We start from the raw sequence: 22,199 nt of genomic DNA on the forward strand, positions 1-22,199 counted from the left end.
AGACATAAAACTCAGTATGAATGTTTTTGAGGAAAAACCACCTCCCAAAACCTTCTACAGAAGAACAGTTCTTTTAAACTGCAAACTAAGGGGGGGAGAGGGGGGGCTTCTGAAAGAAAGATATCTACTTACTCATGACTGGAAACTTCTTTGTATATAATCCAAGACAGGTCTTGAAGCAAGGTATTTTGTTGGAGAAGGTTTCTCAGAGGTATACATGTCCTGAAGGTGGGAGAAAAATAAAAATACAAATAATTTTTTCAACTTCAAATCACTGGAATATATGTTCACATATAAACAGTCTTTCCTACTGTTTTTTCATCCTCTTTGTTAAAAAAAGAAGGAACACAAAGATATGTTTGCTATGACTGAGGAGCTTTACTGCTTATGGATATATTTTGCAGTTTATTGACTCAAAATGTGCATCTTCTTCTAACGATCACATTATAAACTTGTGTGTTTATGTGCCACAAAAAATGTGCAATAAAAAATAATGTTTGTTATCTCTTGGGAACAGTTAAAAACTTAGTAAGTACAAGACTATAATATGGGTATAGTAACTGAAAATTCCAAAGTAGTATTTTCCTTCAGCAATCTCAGCTAGCAAGAGGATGCAGAAAAACACTCTTTGAAATGCAATTGAGATTACTAAACAAGCACAGGTTGGCATGGACATCCAACACTTCCTCCTCAGAAAAAAAACTTGAAAAAGTTACCCTTTCCAGCAACTATAAACCTACAGTTCCATCAGTTCCTCATAGATTTCAAAAAAGGATACCCAACTAGGGCAGATATGGATTCACTAACAATATGCCTGGCCCTCCCTAAAGACAAATACAGAGGACTTAATCTCCAACAATGACAGCACAGCAAGTACATTTTGAAAAATTTATTATATAATCTCCCTCCTGCTGCTAAAAGCAAGTTTATACAAGTCTGATAGAACAGTTAAGCAAAAGCAACTTCATCTCACAGCTGAGATGAAAAGAAGAAATCCAACATATCTACTAAGCTATGAACAGTTTTCATCTAATACCTGCACAAATAGAGACTATCTGTAAATTAAGGAATATTATGTGATAAATTTCCATTTTTCAAAACCAATTAGAACCTGCTGAACCACACCACCTGTGCTAATCCAGCCAGATAATATCTTGTGCTGACTCAGATTTCAAGTCTCAACTCTCCTGATCTCTTCATGCTTAAAAAAAAGCAAAGCAAAATGCAAAAACACATGAGAAGAGATGCAACTTTTCCTAAATTATTACTTCACATAACATTCACAGATCTACAGCACACAGCAAAGTAGTACAGGAACAACCACAGGACAGCCCAAAAAGGTTCCTTTATCAACTGCTAAAACAATTTTAAAAAAACATAAAATAAACATCAAAACCACACACACCACAAAAAAAAAGAAATCCAGCTGCCAAAAGGAAGCCTTTGGTAAAGCTGTGGACTGAAAATTACAACCAACTTTTTTGCACTGAAAAAGTAAAACAGGGAAGCGACTCAGTAGAGGAAGAAAACAGCTGAAAAAATCCACACACAAACATTCTAAATGAGCAGAGATGAACACAAAGCCATGAGCTGCAATAATCAGTGAAGAAGAACAGTTTAACTGCAGGTCCTGTCAACTTTCCAGGAACGTCTGCTAAATTAAATATTTAAGCACACACAGCCAAATCAAAAATGAAGTGTCTGTTAAAACATATCATTAGAACTGCAGTCTTGTCAGCTTCCTCTTGATTACTGGTGTCAAAATTAGCACGTATAACTTTCATGATATTTAATTATTTACTGGGCTAATAACACCTATTATGTTAAGAATATCAACTGGATCAGAGAGACCTCAAACCAGGTCCAAAGCACTTTTGACCACAGCTTCACACTACCTTTGGGCCCAAATTCTTCTGGAATCTTATGCATCATCAACTGGAAGACCAGAGTCTCCCATTCAACTTGATTTTCCAAAGGCATTATCTCACCTTAGTTTTGTAAATATGAACTAACAATACTTTACCCCTGAGACATCGTGTTACATGACATTTTGTGTCTATGTACAGGAAAAGGCTGTTCATTAGGAAAAAACAAAACAGCAGCTCTGAAAACCACTTAAGGCTAATAATAGCTTAATTATGCACCCTCATCGCTTATAAAAACCTTGTCACGTAACACTGAGGAAATGAGATGGGGATGATACAGAGGCTCTGTTCCACCTAAACGTGTGAAAAGTGAATGTTCCAGCGCACCACAGCAACCTGCCCTCCAACTCCCAGCCATAAAGTGCTACTCCTGTATTGCCTTCAGTGTCCAAATATTTTGTTTAGCCATTGCTAGCATCTTTTACCAAACAGTGCAGACTTCTGGTAAATTCAGTCGGTTGTTCTTTGAAATAACACTACGTGTGTGTTTTATGTCATTTCCCTTGTAAATAACTTTTTTAAAAAGCGCAAAGTTTTGTCTTTCATCTGTAATTTTGATTATAGCAATAGCAAGCAGTATTGAAACTCAACACTACCAAATACCAGACAGTCCCTGCGTTCTATTGCATTGCAATACCAACACTTTTTCCTAGGGACGTGTGTTAGGAACCAAACTGTTTCCACTTTGTTTTCTCAGCCAGCCTGGTTTATTTCAATGCTTGCAGGGTTCTCTCCTGTACAGAAACGCTACCAACTACTACAAAACAGAAAGAGTAAATTACTTGTTGAGTGTCTTTCTGAAAGACACCATCTTGGAAAAACTTTTAATTCAAAACAGTGCCTGACACCCTCTCTGCTTTCCCTTGCAATCAACAAGGCTATAATAAAAAAAAACCCCAACCACCAACCCACCCGCACATACCTTTGATCTTTGTCTTTTCATGAAGAGCTAACCCTTGTATTCCATCCCATGTTTCCTCTACTGACACACATCTACTCACTCTTGGGTGTATCACCTTCAGTAGCTGTGAAACTACTGGCATTTTAGCTGAGACTTGAAAGGAATACCTGCAGCGAGTGAAGCTCTTTGCAACTCCAAATTCACACACACTCATAATATATTCAATTACCTGTTTCCATAGCTGGTGCCAGGTCTCTTTTTTTACCCAATACTCTGTTTCAGGGTAATGAGCAGGAGCCAGATTGCAAGCAAATTACAGCATATTGTAACTCTATGCAGTATGACTCTACCCGCAGAAAAGATTTTCCTTTAAGTTGGCAATTAAAGGTTCACGTCTAGCCTCTGTGTGTGTTATTGTAGTATCTGTTTAACTTAGATGCTAAGGAGTTAACATTAAGAATTTATACCCTCAGTTCCCAAGAACCAGGAATCACAGGAGCAGCATGCAACTGCACTGCTTAAATACACAAAGATAAAACAGTCTAAAGACAGCCTGCCTTGCACAAATCAGTATTTTAGTGCCATTTACCGTCTTCTTTAAACCAAACGTTACGGCCCCTCACAGAAAACAGAGATTTCAGAAGCACTGTGTTTTAGAGTTGCACAGATAGCTGGCTGGCAAAACACTAAGTCCGAAATTGGTGGTTTCTGTGCTGTATAATCAGAGGGCAGAGGAACAGCTGGTTAAAAGGCAGTTCTACTAAATACTTATTTTACACTGCATCTCAGCTGAATTAACTTTAAAGTTATAATCAGAAACAACAAAAGTTAAAAAGGAGCAAAACTAAGTCACTTCAGAGCACAGCTATTAAAAAGAACATAACAAGACCCCCTAATATAGCACCAAGCTTCTGAGCATCCCAGCTCAGCAAAAGGCCCAAGACAGCACAAATGCACAATTCACAACAAAGTGAAATTGCCACTGTTTCAGAACCTACACAGAATCACTGACTGGCCACAGATGAGGAAGCACATGGAAGTACAAATGAAACAAGCTCAACGACACACCCTCCTTTGTTCATAGCAGGAATATTTACACTACAAAGCGTTGAGGCAAATCGCCTTTAGTTTCAGGCATTGCTGATTGGCCGCTGCGTTTAATACACACACGCCTGGCAGAGTTGGAGTTTCGACTGTTACACAGCAGCTCTAGATTGGCACGGCACGCAGCAAGCTAGAAAACCATAGAAAACAATTATTTAATATAATTATCCTAACTGAAATGATCCTCCACAAGATACATTTGTTGTGAACAGGGCAGATGTGGATTTGTTTTCACTCCACTGTAATTCAGTGAAAGCTGAGAACCAGCTCCCCTCACAGCCAGCTTTCAGTGCAGCTGCCTCCTCCAAGCAGCAAATGGCACAAAGAAAGTTATTCTAGAGCATATGCGGGTGAACAACTGGTAAAGGAGTTTGGAGACAGTGACTTTTAAGTCACCACTTGACTCTCGTTCAGCTGGCAGTTCAGTGGCTTCTGTGATTCTCTACAGGCAGCCATCCACGCCACAGAAAGAACCTGAAACACCTGATAATAACTGGCTCTTTACTGGCAGTCCCAGCGGAGACGGAGGACTGGGAGAGGGTCATGGAGACCCAGGGCTGAGTACAGCCTGGAGGACGCCCTCTGCCCCAGCCCACCGCTGCCAGCCTGGCACTTCCCACCACATACCTGAAGTATTACCAAAAACAGAGGAGGGAGCAGGTACAGAGGGAGCAGCGATGCCAAAAAGTCACATTAAAGGGTTCAGCCATCGAAATCCTCCCTACTCCCGACTAGGGCGGCACTGCCGCCTCCCACGTGGACAGAAAAGGGGGGCCTCAAGGAGGCCCCAAGTGTCCGACCTACAGCCGTGACTCCCTCAAGCACACACCCACACACACAGGCCCCCCCAGCCCCACTCTGACTGCGGCCCCTCACGCCGCCAGACCTCACTGCAACCATACAATGGCACCAAGGGCATCTCCACAGGGCTTCCCCCGGGGTCCCCCAGCACTCCCGGCTCCGCCGCGTCCCGCACCCTCCGCAGCCCCCACGCGCCGACCCCTCCCCAGCAGAAAGAGCAGGGGACCTCCAAAAACGCACACACCCCTCCGCTGGGAATGGAACAATCCAAGCACCCCAGCACCCTGCGGGAGCCGGCTCCCGCCACTTCCACCTCCCCGGCCCAGCGAGGGGTGCGCACCCCCCCCCGGGGGAGGATGGTAGTGCCCGCCTCCCCGCAGCCCGGAGGCACCCGCCCGCTTCAATGGAGGCTCCGGCACGGCACCTCCACACACACCCGCGGCCCCCGCGCACCCCCGCAATGGACGGGTCCAGCCGGCCACCCCGGGGCCACACAATGGCCGGAGCAAAGTCCCGGCGTGCCCCTACCTTTGCTCGGCTTCCTCCTCTTGCCGGGGCCTCCCTCCCTCCCTCCCTCCGCCGCCTTCCCCAGCGGCGCGTCCCTACTCGCTGCCCCGGGACTGGCGGCCTCCGACCAGGAAGTGCCCCGATGTGACACCGCCGCTATGGAAACCCTCCCCGTCCCCGCCCCTCCCACAGGGCTGACCCATCGCGGCCGCCATCTTGGGCTCGGGACGAGGTGGCTGGCCGGGGCTGCGAGCTCCTGTGGGGAAAAACGGGGGGAAAACACCAAACAGGCCTCGTGTCGCTGAGAAACTCCTTGGCTGTGCTGCATGAGCCACCAAGGTCCTCAGTATGGGCACCCATTCTCCTGTGTCCAGTTCTGGGCTCCTCAGTATGACACCAAAAACATCGGGAGCAATCAAACTCGCAAACTTTTACTTTGTAGCACTGGGGGGCAGGCATTACTTTATTCCCAGCTGGAGTGCATAGCAAATAACTCCAGATAACTCCAGATAACTCCAAAACTTTTCACTCACACATTTTTAGCAAACAAGTTAACATTTGCTGGTTCTAAATTGCATAATTCTCTCCATTAATTGCTACTCTATTAGTTATTGGTTTCTTGCTTCTTGTGCTAATCAGTCCACATTTTTCAGCCCTTTTACCAGTTTTTCCCCAGTAGAGTCAACAGTGCTCAGACTGTCATGTCTTTGTTAGTGTCTTCTGGTTACTCCAGTATGTCCTTGGACGGCCATAAATTTTGGATCCTGGGTGTCCTTTGGATCCTTTCCTTTGTTCATTGAAGGTTATCAGGGTTAGTTTAGCAAAACGTAAAGTTTTGGCGATCTAACAATAAGTCTGTCAAAAGAAACTTAGTGACGTGCTGGCTAAAGCGGAAAATGACACTGCTTAAGACTAATACACTGCTTTTGATTGATTAAAACAATTACTTAGAAAAAATTAATTAAGAAAGTGATATAATTTCCAAAACTTCCTCCCTTTGGAAGGGATTTTAATTATTTCTTTCAAGATTATTTCCACTTAAATCCTTGAGTATTTGGCAAGACTTATCGCGGTCGACAGTGTGGCACTGGATGGTAATGAAGCCAAGTAACTGGGATCCCTGTCCTGGGATGCAGATATTGGCCAGAGGATCAGGAAAAGAACAGGAACTCTCAGCCTCTGGAGGCAATTCTTGTCAAGTGTGAGGGAAAGATACCTTTGCAAGGAAGACTTTTCAGTGCACCAAGACAAGTGGAACACTATGGAGGAATGTACCCAGTGCCTGAGAGAATTAGCTGTGCTGGAGATAATCTTTTCAGATAACAAGTGATTCCCTAATAATCCAGACAGCGTCCAGTGCAGACAAAACATGTGGTCATGTGCCAAGTCATTAGGAATGTTGGCATGGAAGAAGGGAGAAAAAAAAGTGGGCATTCTGGTTTGGCAGACTCCAGATATACGAAGAAACTATCTCCGCCCCATTGTGGGCCTACATCTCATCCATGGAAAGACTGAAAGAGGATTTCTGGAATTTAAAAAAGGAAATTAAAGAGGGCCACCAGAAACTTTTAGAAGAGCTTAAAAAGGAAATTTTCCTTGCCCTATCCGGTACAGACCAGAGTCTCTGCTATTAGGAGCAGGCTCCTGCTCGAGAGAGAGGGGACACTCTGTGAGGTAACCTGTGGTTTTACCTGCATGGAGAAGACATGAGGAGCTGGGACAGAAAACTCACCTCTGGCCTAGCTGCATGGGTATGTGAGTTGAGAGGAGGAATGACTACCACAGGAAGCTCTTAGAGGATAAATGCCACTCCAGTTTCCTGTGAGCAAGCCCCCAGGCACAAGAGAAGGGATGATGTTATGTCCAAACCTCTCCAGGCCAGGAGGGACAGGGATCATTCACGTAGCCAACAGATTGTCCTCAATGTCCAACATGTAGCCGTTGTCTAAGAACATCAGGAACCTGGAAAACAAGCAGGATTTAGAAATGGAGTTGAACAGAACACAGCTTCACATCACAGAATGGAAATGGAGAACCTCCCCTGTTCCTCCTGGAGTACGGGACATCCCAGTCCTGAATGAGGACAGGATGATGATCCCAAACTCTCTCTGTGCTCCCCAAGGCAAGAGAGAGGCTGCCCAAATGCTTCCCAGCAGCATGGTCCCAGACAGGCCCTTTCCCTATGCTCCAAATTCCCTCCGTGCCCCAGCCAAGGGAAGTAAAGTAAAACATTTAATTGTTCCTTCTTTCTACAAGAAAAGTTATTTTTGGAGTCCTTGGGACAACACAGCAGGACAACTTCATGACTTGAACATGTAGAGCTGCACACAACTCCAGGGCAACACCCGCAGCCAAGTGAGAGGAGGAGAGTCCCTGGTGCCTGTGGGGAACAGAGAGCTCCAAGGGGCACCAGGAGCTCTGAGGTGGTGTCCCACAAGCTGGATAAGACACCCACTTAGTGCCATGTGCCTCTGAGTAACAACTCCAGGCCCTGGAGCTGTACAAAAGGTGCAGAACAAGGGATCAACATTACAACCAGGAGTAAATTTGCAATATGAGTAGTAAATTCCTCCCATTTTCATTCATTAAACACAGATCAGATAGCACAATTTACAGCTGATCCAGAGTGATTAAATCCTTTATCAGTCTCTAGGAAGACCACAAGCCTTTATTTTAATAGACCAGAGCAGCTCTGCGACTTCTTTATTCCCAAAAAAGCTGCTCCAAAACTTCAGTATTTTATAAGCTTGAATGCACTTATCTGCTATACCACCTGCTGGGTTTGCTTTCGTTTATTTTCCCCAAAATGAAAGTGGTGGGTTTCAGGTGTTACTTCCAGCCCATCCCTTGCCCTGATAGTGTCATCGACATTTCCAGGAGCTTTGCAGAACTGATGATTTAGGCAGAGGTTTGCCTGCACTTACGTGGGAACATCAGCCCCATGGAGACACTGCATTACATAGGAAGGGCTGTGTTAAAAGCAGGAGTCGGGTGGGACTTGGAGCAGGAGGGTTTGCCCTTTGCTTCACTATTTCTGGCTGCCTAAAGGACTGTTTTCCTTTCGGTTGGGATTGTTCGCTTGCCCTCAGCCAGTCCCATTGTCCACAAGCTCTGTTGGTTTGTTGAGGTTCAGGTTTCACCCATTCAGGCCTCTCTTCCTGCTTTTGGTGGCTCCTGCCATGGGAATCAGACTTGAATGTGTGCAGTGCTTGCTGCCTGATGAAAGGGGCTATTTCTGTCCCCTCTGTCTGTCAAGACAGATTTTCTTAATTCTCCTTCCTTTTTTCCCAAATTTTCTGTCTCCTCTAGCATTTTCTTGCCTTTTCCCATTCACCTCCTTCTGTCTTATTCTGTTATTTCAATATTCTCTCATTTCTTTCTCTCTCTCCTTTTATATGTTGATTTATCTTTCAGTATTCTTTATCTATGAAAACTACACACAGAGCAACATTTAATACACTTACACAGTACAAAACTTCTTTTTTTAAAGGTCTTAATACCAAGTAGTTTTTCAGTGAACTGAAAAATATCACAACACCAAAAATGTGTCACTTACCTGTATATCCCATGTCATAGAACTTTCCAGATATCCTTTTCTATGTTGAGTACACAAACAATGCACGATTGGCTGTCCACAGCAAATGCAAAATCCAGAAAGCCTGGCTGAAGAAGGCACGTGTGGCTGTATCTAAACTGAAGCACGGGATGGGCTTTAGAACATGAATCGGGATATTTTTCTGAACCTGAGTTTTAGATTCTTGTTAACAGGATTTCATCCTGCTCCCGCAGGAGGATGCAAAGGGATTTGGTGAAAGAGAGGGAAAAGCTATAATCAAATCATACAGCTTTCAAATCAAGGAAAAGTAGAACATAAAACAGGAGAAGAAAAAGAAGATATAAGACAGACTATTAGGTCTTATTGGCAATGATGCTCAACAAAACAAAACATCAGCTTCATCTTTTGTGCGCCTTATTGTGATTTTCCAGGAGAGCAGCTGAAAGATACATTTTTGTAAAGTGCAGATCTGATGTAGAGTTACAGTAAGACAAGGAACCAGGAATCTCATGACAGTATTTAGAGTCAGCGCTCAGAGCACAGTCACAATTAAAGTTTATTATCACTCACTCATAACCACCAGAATGTCAAAAGCAGCTCAGAGTTAACAGAAATAGAATAATTTTTTAGACACAAACAAATCTAAAAGCCTCAAAGGGAATTATTTTCATGAAGTTACAAGCGAATGAAAATGGAAGCCTGTAATAAAATGTGTCGATACTCTGTGCTGTGATAGTATATCCTGCAAAAGGTGTAATTACTTGTCTAATGTAGTGCAAAAGTTAAATCTTTATGACCTTTTCCATTTGCTGCTGAAACCAGCAGAAAGAGAAGTGTGAATGACTGATGGAGCAGAAATATATTCAGTTCGTTCAGGTAAAGCTGCTTGTGAAAGAACAAAATAATTTTTTTTCAGCAATGTGATATTTAGGGTCTTTTCCCAGCTCCGCTTCATGTAGAATTTATGTAGCACAACGTGAAGTGGGGGATGCAACTTGGACTTTGCATTCAAGCACGTTCTTCCCCCTCTGCCTTGAGCCATCTGTGTTCGGTCAGCCTCCTGTTCAGGGTAAAGCAGCGTGAAGGTTTCCTATGAAGCCTTAACTGCAGGAATAGCTTGCCAGGGACATGGTAGTCCTATCGTGCTTATCTTTTCCCTAACCAAGCCCATATGGCAACCGTAGAGTGAAACAAGACAACGAGAGGGTGGCCAGGCTCCCTCAAGCTGTTTCACACCCATAAGGAACAGAGTTCATTTCTCAGGGAAGGGCCATTGCTGCGTTTCCCAGGGCCAGGCTCCCCAAACACAGGGACACGAGGTTACTCACATTCCTGGCCGGTGAAGAAGGTGTGCTCATAGATCCTGCTGAGGCTGGTGTTTACACCAGGTGCCCCGTTTCATCCTGTAGGGAAGCCAAGGTCCCTGTACACAGCCACCAGCACTAATAAAGGCACCCCTCAGCTTTGGCAAAGAAAGCCAGCTTGAGGCTGTAAAGCAGGATGAAGCTTCCCAAACTTTCAGCAAACACCTTTGAAGTGTAAACATGCTTTATCCTTTTTATGCAAGGAAGAGCTTTCTGAAAGGTGAGGCACCAACTACCAAATAACAGGCTGTTTTCCTCAAAGTTTCCTTACAGTCCAGTAATTTACTATCACATCCAGAGATATTTCTCCTTTTGTAACCTCAAGATAATAAGCAGGATTCAATCTGACCACACTTCATCTCGATCAACATCATGAAAGGTGGATTTTCTTAAATACTGGGTTGAGGGGAAAGTGAATTTGTGCAAGGACACACATACCTTGAGATATATGAGCCAGTCGGCTTAAAATGTTGTTTTGCCCTGACCTGACAAGCCTTGCTGTCTGGCAATGCATAATCTCTTTTAATGTACTCCCAGGAAGGTGATGGCTGTTTGAAAACCCTTCTGAACTGCAGTTTATCTCGATGGCTGACACCTGAATAGAAGCTACACAGCTCTGTGGAAGCCCCAAGACAAGCAGGTATTAATAGGAGTCTGTGTTGATTCGGGAGACAAATGGATAAGGGGAGACTCTGAATCAACTTGTTACAGGTTTTGTGAAGAAGTTTAAAAAATTGTGTGTTGAGGATTTTGAAGCAGACACTGCCAATGGAGACACCTACTTCACTGAATAAAGCCACAAGGCTTTGTCCTGCACATCAGGATGTTTTCCTAAGAGCATGCTGCTCTCATTCATCTCCGTCAGAGTGATTTCAAGTTGTGCATTTAAGACTCAAGTAAGCTCCTTTGCAAACACTCTTGAGAATAGGATCAAAATGGGAAGAGATTACATGTAATCTAATTATGTTAGGTTCCATTTGAAATCCTTCAGTCTAAAAATTAAAAGAATACGGCACAGCTTTGCAATATGCTGTAGTTCACATGGAAGTGACATGAGCATGTGGAACTGAGGCAACATGTGAGAAAATATCATGTGTTGGGTATACAGTAGTGTTTGCTTTAAATAATCTAAACCTCAGGACTAGAATGGTTTGGTGAACTAAAAATAAATTCTAAGAACTTTATGCCCTCTGTCATTAATGTGACACTGGCCTTTGCCTTTTATTGTCTGGCCACAGCTTATATGAAAAAGCTGGTGATCAAGAGATCTGTATCAAAAAGGCAATATCAATCATGATGCTGGTTAGCAAGGTTGTGCCTGGGGCAGCACTGACCCTGAAGATTGGCAGCTGCTCATGGGACAGACAGTGAATCTGTCTGCTGAGTGCTCTGTACATTTACACCATAATCACCTTCTGGTAAGGGCTGTAAGAACATTCATAGTCACTAGAGATTGCTTTGAGTAATTCATTTTCACATTCTTTCAAAATTACACAAGTGAATTAAATGAGCAGCTGTCGGATAAGAAGCAGTAGTTTCACGGAAATTGCACCACCTTGTGATCCACACTGAATCAAGCCTCAAATTATGTATTGAAAGTCTAATACTCTCACAAGTGCTCCAAATGTGCTTGGAGGGAGGACCAAGAAACCCTGAGGTCTCACTCCCCTCATTCACTGAGTGCTTGCAGGTGATCTGGGGGCAGGCTCTACTTCCCCTCTGTATCACCACTAATGCTCCCAACCCATGTGTGATCAAATTTAGAGCTGAAATATGTTTCATTTGTCAGTTAGGTTTTGGGATGGAGGCTGTCCTTCCTAAACTTGAACTTGAGCACTACCCAACTTCATAAACTGTTCTGTGAGATTCCTCAAAACTGGGATTGTAGAAAGTTCTTCAAAATGTCTTGTCCAGTTCTATTTCCGTTATTCTGAGTTATGTGTAAACTGGATTCATAAAACAGGTTTTTTTCTCCTTTTGAATTCAATCTATGAGTTTAAGAATTTTCTACGAAATCCCCCTAAGAAGGGGAAGGTCAGATTTCTCTTCAGATTTTCCTGTGATTTTAGAAAATGTATCAACCTGGAAAATGCAGGCCTGCATTTTGCCCTCCACCACAGGATTCACGTTCTAATTCCATGTAAGTCTATAGATCATTTGCCAAGGGTATTTCTTGCCCAATTCCAGACATTTGGGCACGTCTTGATCTCATGTTGTACTCTGGGTCTGATCACAGAACAGCAGAAGGGGAAACCTTGTGTTATGGGCTCCACAACCAAAAGAAACAAATACAGTTTAAAAAATGAAATAAGTTCTGTAGCAGTTGCTGGCCAGATGATATTGTGAATTGTTATAATCTATCAGCAAAACAGAGGAAGGAAGTGTTTTAAAGCAAGATTATATTCTTTTCCTTAAGTTCTTATTATGAAATCTTCCTGAAGTGAACTTTCAAAACTTGAAAACCCTTCCAGAGGGAATGAATGGAACAGGGCAAACCGGAGACTTGCTGGGGAGTAGTTAAATACAAGGGAGAAGAATAGTATGCCAGTGAAATAAAAGAAGAATTCATTACCAAGTTTTCAGTTTGGGAAGACAAATGAAGAAAAATACAAGTAACAAAAAGAAAGGGGAAAAAAAAGTACATAAAAATATATGCTGTTTCTGTCCTCTTAATAATTCTAGATTGGAAAGCACCCAGGGTCTTCCCTCCCACTGGAGGGAAATAAGCCTGAAAGCTGAGAAAGCAGATAAGGCCAGCAGTGACATATTCACTCTGTAGGGAAGCTGCAATATGTAGCAACTTACTGCCAGCAAAGTGCCTTGAGATCCTTAAGAAAAAATGCTGGGAAAAATGCATTTTATTCTTGCTGTCATTTAAGAAACAAAATACATTTGAAAACCATGAGAAAAAATGTGTCTTAAATGAAAACGACCCCTGACCATTAAGTACACTCCAGTCAAATAAAACACATCCTGTTTTTGTAACTTTTTTATACACAGCAGATCCTGGTCTGTATAGGCTCTTTCCAGCCAAGGATTTGACCCATAGTTGAATTTTTATTAGAAGCAGGGGAGGAGGTAATGGAAAATACATGGTGCTGCTGCTGCCTCAGTTAAGATAAAGGGTGAAATCTGAATTTGGGAAAATGCAGAAAAAGGAGTAAGTCCATTGTATTGTATCTCAACTAAAGTTAGTTGGTACAAAGAGTTTAGAAGTCCTCTGGCAGGGCAAACATAGCTACAGTATCAGTTAATTAAATGACACAAAATGCATCACCTGAAATACATCCTGGACTTCCCATGTAGTCAAGAAAATGTGTCACACAACCTGCATCAGCCTTTTCTTGATAACTTTGTTCTGGAACATCTGCAATGAGATAGAGAAGCACAGTCATGTTGTGTCCTGCATCAGTCACCCCCAGCTCTTTTCCATGGGAAGAAGGAATCATTGGTCACCCCCCTGCCCCATACCCTTATTGTCCATAAAGAAATCATTTTTAATTCTTGTCTAGATTTTCTGGGAGAGCTGGGAAAAGCCTGGTATGTGCAGAGGCTCCAGGCAAGCCTTAGATGAACGGGGCCACAGGTGTAATCTAACCACTGGTTTTGTGAGACTGCTTATCCAGAGCTCTGAGCTCTGTTCTACGGCCCAACTCCTGCAAGAAGTCAGCAGAGAGGATCCCTTCCTCTGGCATCCCCTTTGGGTGGGATGGATCTCACTTAACCTTAGGTTAAGGTCCCTGTGTCAACAGTGTATGTGCCTGTGTGTAAACCAGGTGTCAGGGCTCCCATTCTGGGGGCTGGAGGGCACTCAAAGGGCTGGAGGGCACAAGACAGCTCATTATACAATACTTAAAGGTGACTGGATTGATGCCACCCTAAGCCCCACTGTCCAGACTTTCATTGATTACACTGGAAAATTGCTCCATAAGTCCTTGCTCAGATCTGATCACCAGTGAGTTAGTCTGGAGCCCTCTCAAGCTAACAAGCCCCGGTGCCTCCTGGCCGCGCCGGAGCTTCCACAGCCACCTCACAGGTCAGCACCTACGTGCAGACACCTAAATTTAGGTGTCTTAATCTGCGTGCTGAGTCTAACCTTTACATTAGGTAAATGAATCTGCTTCCAGACAACTTGCTAGAAACACAGGTTTAAAATCCAGATTTGAATGACTTTGATGAAGTAAATGGAGAGAAGTGTTTGGAAAATATAATCTCAAGTGCACTGAGAACTGAATATAAACCAGTACAAAAACCAAACAGGAATCTGCTCTGTCTGTGTGGTATTGAGTCTTTAAATATATACTTACCTCCTACTCAGCTGATCAGATGCCAGAACAGGATCTGCATTTGTAGAAAAAGATCAGACTTATTAGTCCTTTTCAGGATTATAAAGTTGTTATCTATTTTTGAGTAGAAAAAACACACTTTGTTCATCCATACTCATAAGAAAGTGTTTAGATTAAAGATTCTTAAAGAATCTTTAAACTGAGAGATTCTTGGTATTTCTGTTGCAAATAAGCATCGAGGATTTACAGATTGTAGTGTTTTCAGGTGGTAGCAGTGTGTGTCCATGTGTTAAACACTTGGCATTTATACAGAGCACAAAACATTAGACAGTCTATTTTTGCCAGAGATGGGCCATGTAACTGCATGTTTTCAATGCTTATTAAAGCATTGTCATACAATGACAATGCGTGTCAGACAAATACCTTGCAATCAGGCAGCACTCCAAATCTGCTCCTGTGTTCACACTAGATATTGCTGATAATATCCTCTTCCCAATCATATTATCATAGGAAACATAACTGGAAGGGACACTGAGATGGGCTCATCCACTCCTACCTATGCATTCTCCTACCCTCAGCTGGATCAGCTGCACCTAAAGTTTTTAAGTTAGTACACTTTTTAAAACTGTATCAAAATAATACCTTGTTCTTTATGGGTTTTGTTGCAGGATTGGACATTGCTTGATTTCCTTTTGGGGGATGGGAATTGGATCAAAGAAATAGGTCAAAAAAACCTCCACATTTTTTGGTATAGTTGTAATCTTGGACAGAATGCAGCTACAAATTACCTGCATATACAAAGAAAGGAGACTGGTTTTTTTGTTCCAGCTGTCATGTTTGAACATAACTGGAAAGGGAACAGTAGAACTTGAGGATATGGAGAGGAGAATTATTCTTCATCTAAAGCCTGCCTCTTCCTACAAAGAGTAATAAAGTCTTCTAATGATAATAACAGGTGTCCAAAAGCCTGAATCTATTTCTATGACTTGACAGAGTAATGTCAAGTCATGCAGGTCTAATAACAGGAACAGAACCAAATTACCCCCTTGGATGCATGTTAGTCTTTTTTTACAAATGAGTGGAAGCTGTAGGTGTGCAGCTGAGCAGGATGTACTTCAGAGCCTGCAACATTCCTCATAACTGAACCCCTTCCCATGGTGAATCAGTGTGAAGCTATAAAAAGAAAATGGGGTTTCCTCGAGACAAATTCTAATCCCTGCTCGAGCAGATGGAAGAAACTGACAGAGAGCTCAGTGTGTTACAGGAGAACTCCCTCAGCACAGGTCAGATCCTGAGGTGGCCTAGAGCTGATATAGTGAAGAAACAAGAGGGCATCAAAACATCTCATCAATGAGGCTGTGAGCAGCATTAAAACCAGCATTAGACTTGCTCCAGTTTAGCATGTGGATACCCACCTTTAGTTCCTAAACTTGAGATCTGGGGCAATATTTTCAACATAATATTGCAAATGTCCCTCTGTGTACTCTGTCTGTTTTACTCCTTAAATCTGCTTTAAAAGGAAGTTCAGAAAAAAGAAATTAACTATAGATGCTCTGGCTCACACCTATACTGAGAGCAATCCCCATTTCTTGGGGAACCAGGTCTCAGATGGGGAAGAAGCAAGCCATGAAAGCAGCTGCCAAGGCAGGAGTGACAGCCACCCCCACTCTGCAGTGCTGGCTCAACAGTCACCCATGTTCACTGGTTGGTTGTTCCAGCCCCTGTGCTCAGAATCTCTTACATCAGCTTCATTCCACTCCTGGGACTGTTACTCCAACAATCCTCTTTTCAGTGTCTCTTCTCATTTCTCTCTTCTTTCTGTTTTTGTTCTCAAACTGACTCTTACATGACCAAGGTACTGCATAGCCTACGTGCTTGCTCTCAAATTGCAACCTGCACTTTACAAACACATTCAGCTGCTTTTCTCCAGCTCTGAGCTTTTTTTGGAGCAGGGAGTACAGTGTCTTCTGGGGATAGCCTTGTACTTTCTCAGCCTTAGGCGCTGGTGTAATAAACATGATTTACCTTCTTAATGTCTCTGTAATTTCACTTCTATAGATTGGTCCAGATGTAGACAACTGATTAGTGCTAATGTGCACTGAAGAAAAGTAGTTGGTCTTCCAGTATCAAAAAGCTGTGCAATTATGTACCTCTGTAATTTTGGGAGCATTGGGGATCCAACATGCTGTCTGAATTCCTTTTTGTACTTCCATGGCTCTGAGATTGCACAGATGATATTATCACAGAATCACAGAATGAGTTGGTTGGAAAGGACCTTAAAGATCATCTAGTTCCAACCCAGTTTGGATGGCACTGCATATCCCAAAGCTGAAAGTAGGTCTTCATGAACTGTCATGAGTTGCCACTAGCGTCAGTGCTGGTGAATTGCTGTGCCAGGTCCAGCAAACCGGCAGATGGAATCCTGATGACAGTGAAATCCATAAGAACCCAGCCACCAGCTTCAAATAGAACTGGGATTCAGCTGTGTCTTGGGGTGCCTTGCAAAGTCAGAAACTCTTCCATCCTCAGCAATTCAAATGAAACATTGTGCCACTGTCAACAACCAAATCTGTATGTTCATGAAAAACGTGAAGAACTTGAAAAACTTCACAGCCACAATTAATTCATATAATCATATTTCATTTGTCTCAGATGTCCAAATACATGCTGTTCATCTCCCTGAAGGTTTCCTGCTGGGAATAGTAGTGCCAGCTGAGGCACCCAGGTTCCTAGAGCTTAACATGCCAAGCACAAAAGGTACTCCTGAAACAAGAAGAAATTTAAAAAAAAATCGTAGCATATCCTGAGTTCAAAGGGACCCACAAGGACCACCGAAGTCCAAATTTAAATGAATTTACTACTTAGGAATGGCCTTCTTTTGCCTCCTCCAAAACTACACATATAAACACTGATGAAGGAGAAATGCAGGTGGTCATGTTTAAAAATAAGTGATAAATTAAACTACATTATTTCAAAGAGACCTAACCAAACCCTCGTATTTTGCATACTGTTCAGATCTAATTGAACAAATCATGTACCCAGATTTAAGTAAATTAATGTCAGAGGGATTAAGCAGGATGTAAATTGAGGAAGCATTTGATTTCCTTGCCTCTGATGAGAAGAGAGGGGAAAATCAGCATGCATGTCTCTCCTGCTGTCTTGTGAAGCCCAAGCCTAAATTTCTCGTACAAGTGGAGTGAAAAACTGAAAATAAAAACAAAGATAATCAAGTCAGTCAGCTGTTTAAAATAAATGAAACTCTAAAAATTCACTAATGGGATTAGTTCATTGAAATATTCATTGATAATTGGTAAGTCCGTTGCCATATTAAGAACCTTTCCAGTACTAATTGGTTCAGCTCTCAATAAAACAGATGGATAATGATGAAAATCTCTAGTTCACTGTAGTGTTGCCGTTGTGCAGGAGGCTGTTCATGAAAACAATGGTGTAATTTTAAATGTAGGAGTTTAACATGATCGTGAAGGTTATTTTAGCCTGGTTTCCTGTGGAAATGTGATCAGACTGTCTGTCTCCTGCTACATTTAACAGCAGGCTGGGGTTCTCAGTGATCTTAAGTATCCACCTCTCCTAAACTCACCGATGGCTGGACAGCGACTGGAGACACAAATTACCACCTCAAATTAGAGAAGAGGCACAGAGTTCACTGGGCACTGCTTTGTCTGTGCCAAGACTGCCAAAAGCCCGCACTCTTCCCACGGCAGTACATCTGCTTAGGGAACGGTCAAGAGGACTAAAGGAACAGAGGCAAAGTGGGAGGGCAGGCAACATGGAGTGTTAGGGATTTTTATCCAGTCAACTCGGTTCTTTCTTCAACTACAGGACTAGTAAACACTGTTGACAGCTAATTTTAATTCTGTCATGTACTGTCACAGTAACCTGAAGTTCCCCACATATGTAAATCCTGTCTCTCAGTGTCTCTGTGTGGCACAAACACCCCATGTCTCAGCTCCCTTCCACAGCCCATAGCTCCTGGCTGGGTGAGAACAGGGCTGGCTCTGAGCGCCGTGTATCCATTGGCACACGCGTGCCCACGGATTGGTCAGGAGGTCACACCAGAGAGAGCATCACTGAGCCTGTGCTGCAGCCTCTTCCTCAGGGCAAGCACTCATTTCTGTCTTTTTGTTCTGCTCAGCAATAATTTTCCTGCAACTTTTAACATCTCTTCCAATCTCTTTGACAGATCCAGGGGACTGGCAGACATAATTTCCTGAAGCTTTTTCTTTTTCCTTCAAAACTAAAATAATTCTTTATTATAAAAATGCCCCTTTCAATTTGTGCGTATTTCCTAAACACAGAATAATTTTCTGTGCTCATTATGTATTACTGCTTCCTCTGCTTGGAAACAGGAACCACGAGCACTTTGACACAGAGAGTTACAGGATGTTTCTCCACTGTATCAGACAGCTGTGTTGGATCAGGCCATCGCCCTTTCCTTTGTGCCAACACACTGTGAATTTAACATGTGTGGCCTTGATAAGATGAAAGTGCATGGTGAGAGTATCGGGGCCAGCTGGATGGTCTGAGCCCAACCTGCTGCCTGGCATTTCCTTCCATAAAGAAAATGCACATGAGCAGTTGGCAGCTTTCCTGATGACTCCTTGTCCTGCCTCCTGGCTGCCATGTCTGACACAGCACAGGGGAGACAAGATGTAAGATAAGGTAAAATATACACCATTAAGATATGTAAGTCACCACCAACCTGGTAATGAGCAGCATTCTGTGCCAAGCCCCTTGCAAGAAATGTTGCAAGGACGCATAAAAGCCTCCTCCTCCTCCTCTTCCTCCTGCGCCAGTCTGGTGTGGACATGACTGGCTTCAGCTTCTGACTGAACTAATTTTTTCTGGGACTTTGTAAACTTTTCTTCCCAAGGTGGATGTTATTGTCTGTGTCATCCCTGTGCACCTCTGATGTTGGTGGTGCCAAGGAACAACTATTAGGATTCTGTCATTCTTGTGCTCATTTGTAAGATTCTGGTTTTCTTATTGGATAAAAATCCAGTTTAACTGGAAAATGAGCATTTTCCCTGGTTCTAATATGGTGGTTGTAATGAGATGAAAAGGATTAAAAGAAAATGAAACAAGCTGAAACTTGGTCAGGGGGCAGGAAACAGGTGAAGCAGAAGAGTCCAGAAAATTCAGTGTATTTTGCTACAGTAAAGTAGTAACTGGCAGAGGCAGGGACAAGCTGGGTAGAGGGTGCAATTTTGTGGTGTGGTCATTTGCAGAAGGGACTTGGAGCAAAGCCAGGCCACAATAGTGTCTGTTGCCAAGTATGGACAACTTTAGGCAAACTTTTGCTCTTGGCCCCAAACAGCAGACACAAGTTACCTCACCATTCGCAGCAACGATTTTGTCTGCAACCATAGCAGAGAGACACTGACATCTGGAAGTGCATCCTAAGATGCAGTTAGAGAATCATCAGGGTGAGAACATTCTGGTACTCCCTTCTTCCAATGAGGTCCTTGGGCTGAGGTCAGTATTGTACCTTTCCATGTGAGTGAGGGCAAAGTTCACATCCCCTGCAAGAGGCATCAGACCAGTTTGCCTTGGTTCCCTACTGAGATCATTTGGGCTGGGACAGAGTTGGTTTTCTTCACAGTATCCTGCATGGGGCTGGTCTGGATTTGTATTGGAATCAGTGTTGATAGATCAGGAATGTTTTAGTTATTGCTGGGCAGGGCTTACACACAGTCAAGGCCTTTCATGCTCTTCGCCCCACCCCACCAGTGAGGAGGCTGGGGTGCACAAGAAGTTGGGAGGGGACACAGCCAGGACAGCTGACCCCAAGTGACCCCAGAGATACCCCAGACCATTCCGAGCCATGATCAGCATATAAATCTGGGGGAAGGAAGGGGGGGACATTTTGGGTGGTGGCTTTTGTCTTCCCAACTCACTGTTACATTTGACAGAGCTCTGCAGTCCTGGGGATGGCTGAACACCCAACTGTCCATGGGAAGTAGGGAATGAATTCCTTTGCCTGTGTGCACCATTTTTGCTTTACCAGATGAAGTGTCTTTATGTCAACCCATGAGTTTCCTCACTTTTACTCTTCTGACTCTCTCCCTGATCCTGCTGGGGGAAGTGAATGAGCGGGGCTGAGTCGCCAGTTGGGGTTAAACCCCAACACTGGTGCAATGAATGGAGGGCAGGAGGAGCCTGGAGAGACACTGGGAGCAGGCAGCTAATTTAGATACTGACCAGCCCTGCAGGGGATACAGGGTCTCTATTGATTGTGTAGGGAGCCTTGCAGACTTAAGTATCTAAACTGGGGACCTAAGGTTAGATCCTCTGAGGGAAGGAAAGAATATCACCTTGTTTCCAAGCCTGTTATAGTCTCACATATTTTATAATTCTGGTCATTGTTCACATCTTAAGAATCTCACATACAAAAAAAATCTAATGTTAACGCTGGGGAAATAGAAATCACTTTAAAAGTGAGGACAGTGCAAGACAAAAGATGAGTGTGGGGAGGGTAAGAGAAAGCAAATGAAGAGGAGCAGGAATGGGTGTAGTGACAAAAGGGCTTTGGTCAATCACCTGGTTCACAAGCAGAAGGGAAAATAAACAGCACCCATTACACGGAGCAGTGCTGCCACACAGTGTCTGGGAAACAGCTCTGAGCAGTAACTGCAAAACATTGCAGCAGAAGTGACACGGGAGCTTTCTGTTTAATGTCAAGAGCAAACAGGACACTGGATTGTTTGCTGAAGGAATGCTAAATGTAAAGGCAGGAGGCAGCAGTACTGCCAGGTAAGGACCTGATCTGGGCCTGACTGGCAGGGGACTAGCCTGGTTCACAGGCTGATGAAAATTCTCAGTAGTAATCATGGAGTGAAAACTGGATTCAAATCCTTTCTCTTAGCAGAATAATCAATATTTTTTTAAAAAATGTAACGTTCTCTTAAAGTACATGCTAAAAATTCTGATAGTCTCCTATACATTAATTCTGTAACTGATTTTTAATTACTACTTCAAGTAATTAGAGCCTCTATAAAGAGAAGACATATATAACTTACTTTTCTCTGACTTTTCAAAGAAAAAAACCCCAGGGCTAGGACTCAAAGGAGGTTTGGTTGCAAAGTCATGGGAATTCCAGGTTTGGACAGAGTAGAGAGGCTTCATGCCCTTAGAAAATCCCAGCACAATAACACATTGTCCTGAAGTTTCTTTGCTATTTCTATCTTAATAGCAATATAGAAAACATAAATTGTCTAAGGACACAGAAAAAATGTTACACAGACAGCACCCATCCTGTGGTGCTGGAACTCAGCTCAGAATCCTGGCTAAATGGGGACAAAAATGCAAAATCTTTTCTCATCTTTTCTTTAGTCAGTCCTGGAGGGTTCCACATCAGAGAAACCATGATGCACTAGGCTATCTCTTTGCTAGCAGAATTTACAAAGCAGGGAAATAAATTATTTTCCTTGGCCTGGGTGCAAGAACAGGACCCTGCTCTCCCTGTTAGCCTGGAACTACTACACACCTGACCAGAATTAAGCAGTCTTTGAGTTCTAAAGGTGCCAAAGCCCCCTGGCTCCCTGTGGGATTTGAATGCCTTCAGCGGTGTTGAAAATCAGGTCACAAGATCCTCTGGGAATGCCAACGTTTGACAAGAGATAATTTGCATGAAACTCTGCTAAGGATATGTTTACCTCATGTTCCATAAAATAGTCCCAAGTTTTCATCATAGCATTCCAATTAATAGAAATGTCTTTATGGATATATTTACTAATT

General features: G+C 43.1%; 1 protein-coding gene across 2 annotated transcripts in view; it reads right to left on the reverse strand.

Annotated features, from left to right (window-relative positions):
- Positions 1 to 5,368, reverse strand: part of USP6NL (USP6 N-terminal like) — a 112,507-nt gene extending 107,139 nt beyond the window's left edge. The window contains exons 1-2 of one of the 2 annotated variants that reach the window (XM_039570735.1): positions 5,260 to 5,368; positions 133 to 222 (exon numbers count right to left, since the gene is read on the reverse strand). In XM_039570735.1, the coding sequence (XP_039426669.1) occupies positions 133 to 136 (4 nt within the window). In that variant the 5' untranslated portion in view covers positions 137 to 222; positions 5,260 to 5,368. Of the gene's footprint in view, positions 1 to 132; positions 223 to 3,055; positions 3,362 to 5,259 lie in introns of those variants that run through there. The other variant, XM_010407794.3, reaches the window with a different exon arrangement.
- Positions 5,369 to 22,199: the final 16,831 nt, after the last annotated feature.

This window comes from Corvus cornix, chromosome 1A, assembly GCF_000738735.6.
Source record: "Corvus cornix cornix isolate S_Up_H32 chromosome 1A, ASM73873v5, whole genome shotgun sequence".
In the NCBI taxonomy this organism is placed as follows: domain Eukaryota; kingdom Metazoa; phylum Chordata; class Aves; order Passeriformes; family Corvidae; genus Corvus; species Corvus cornix.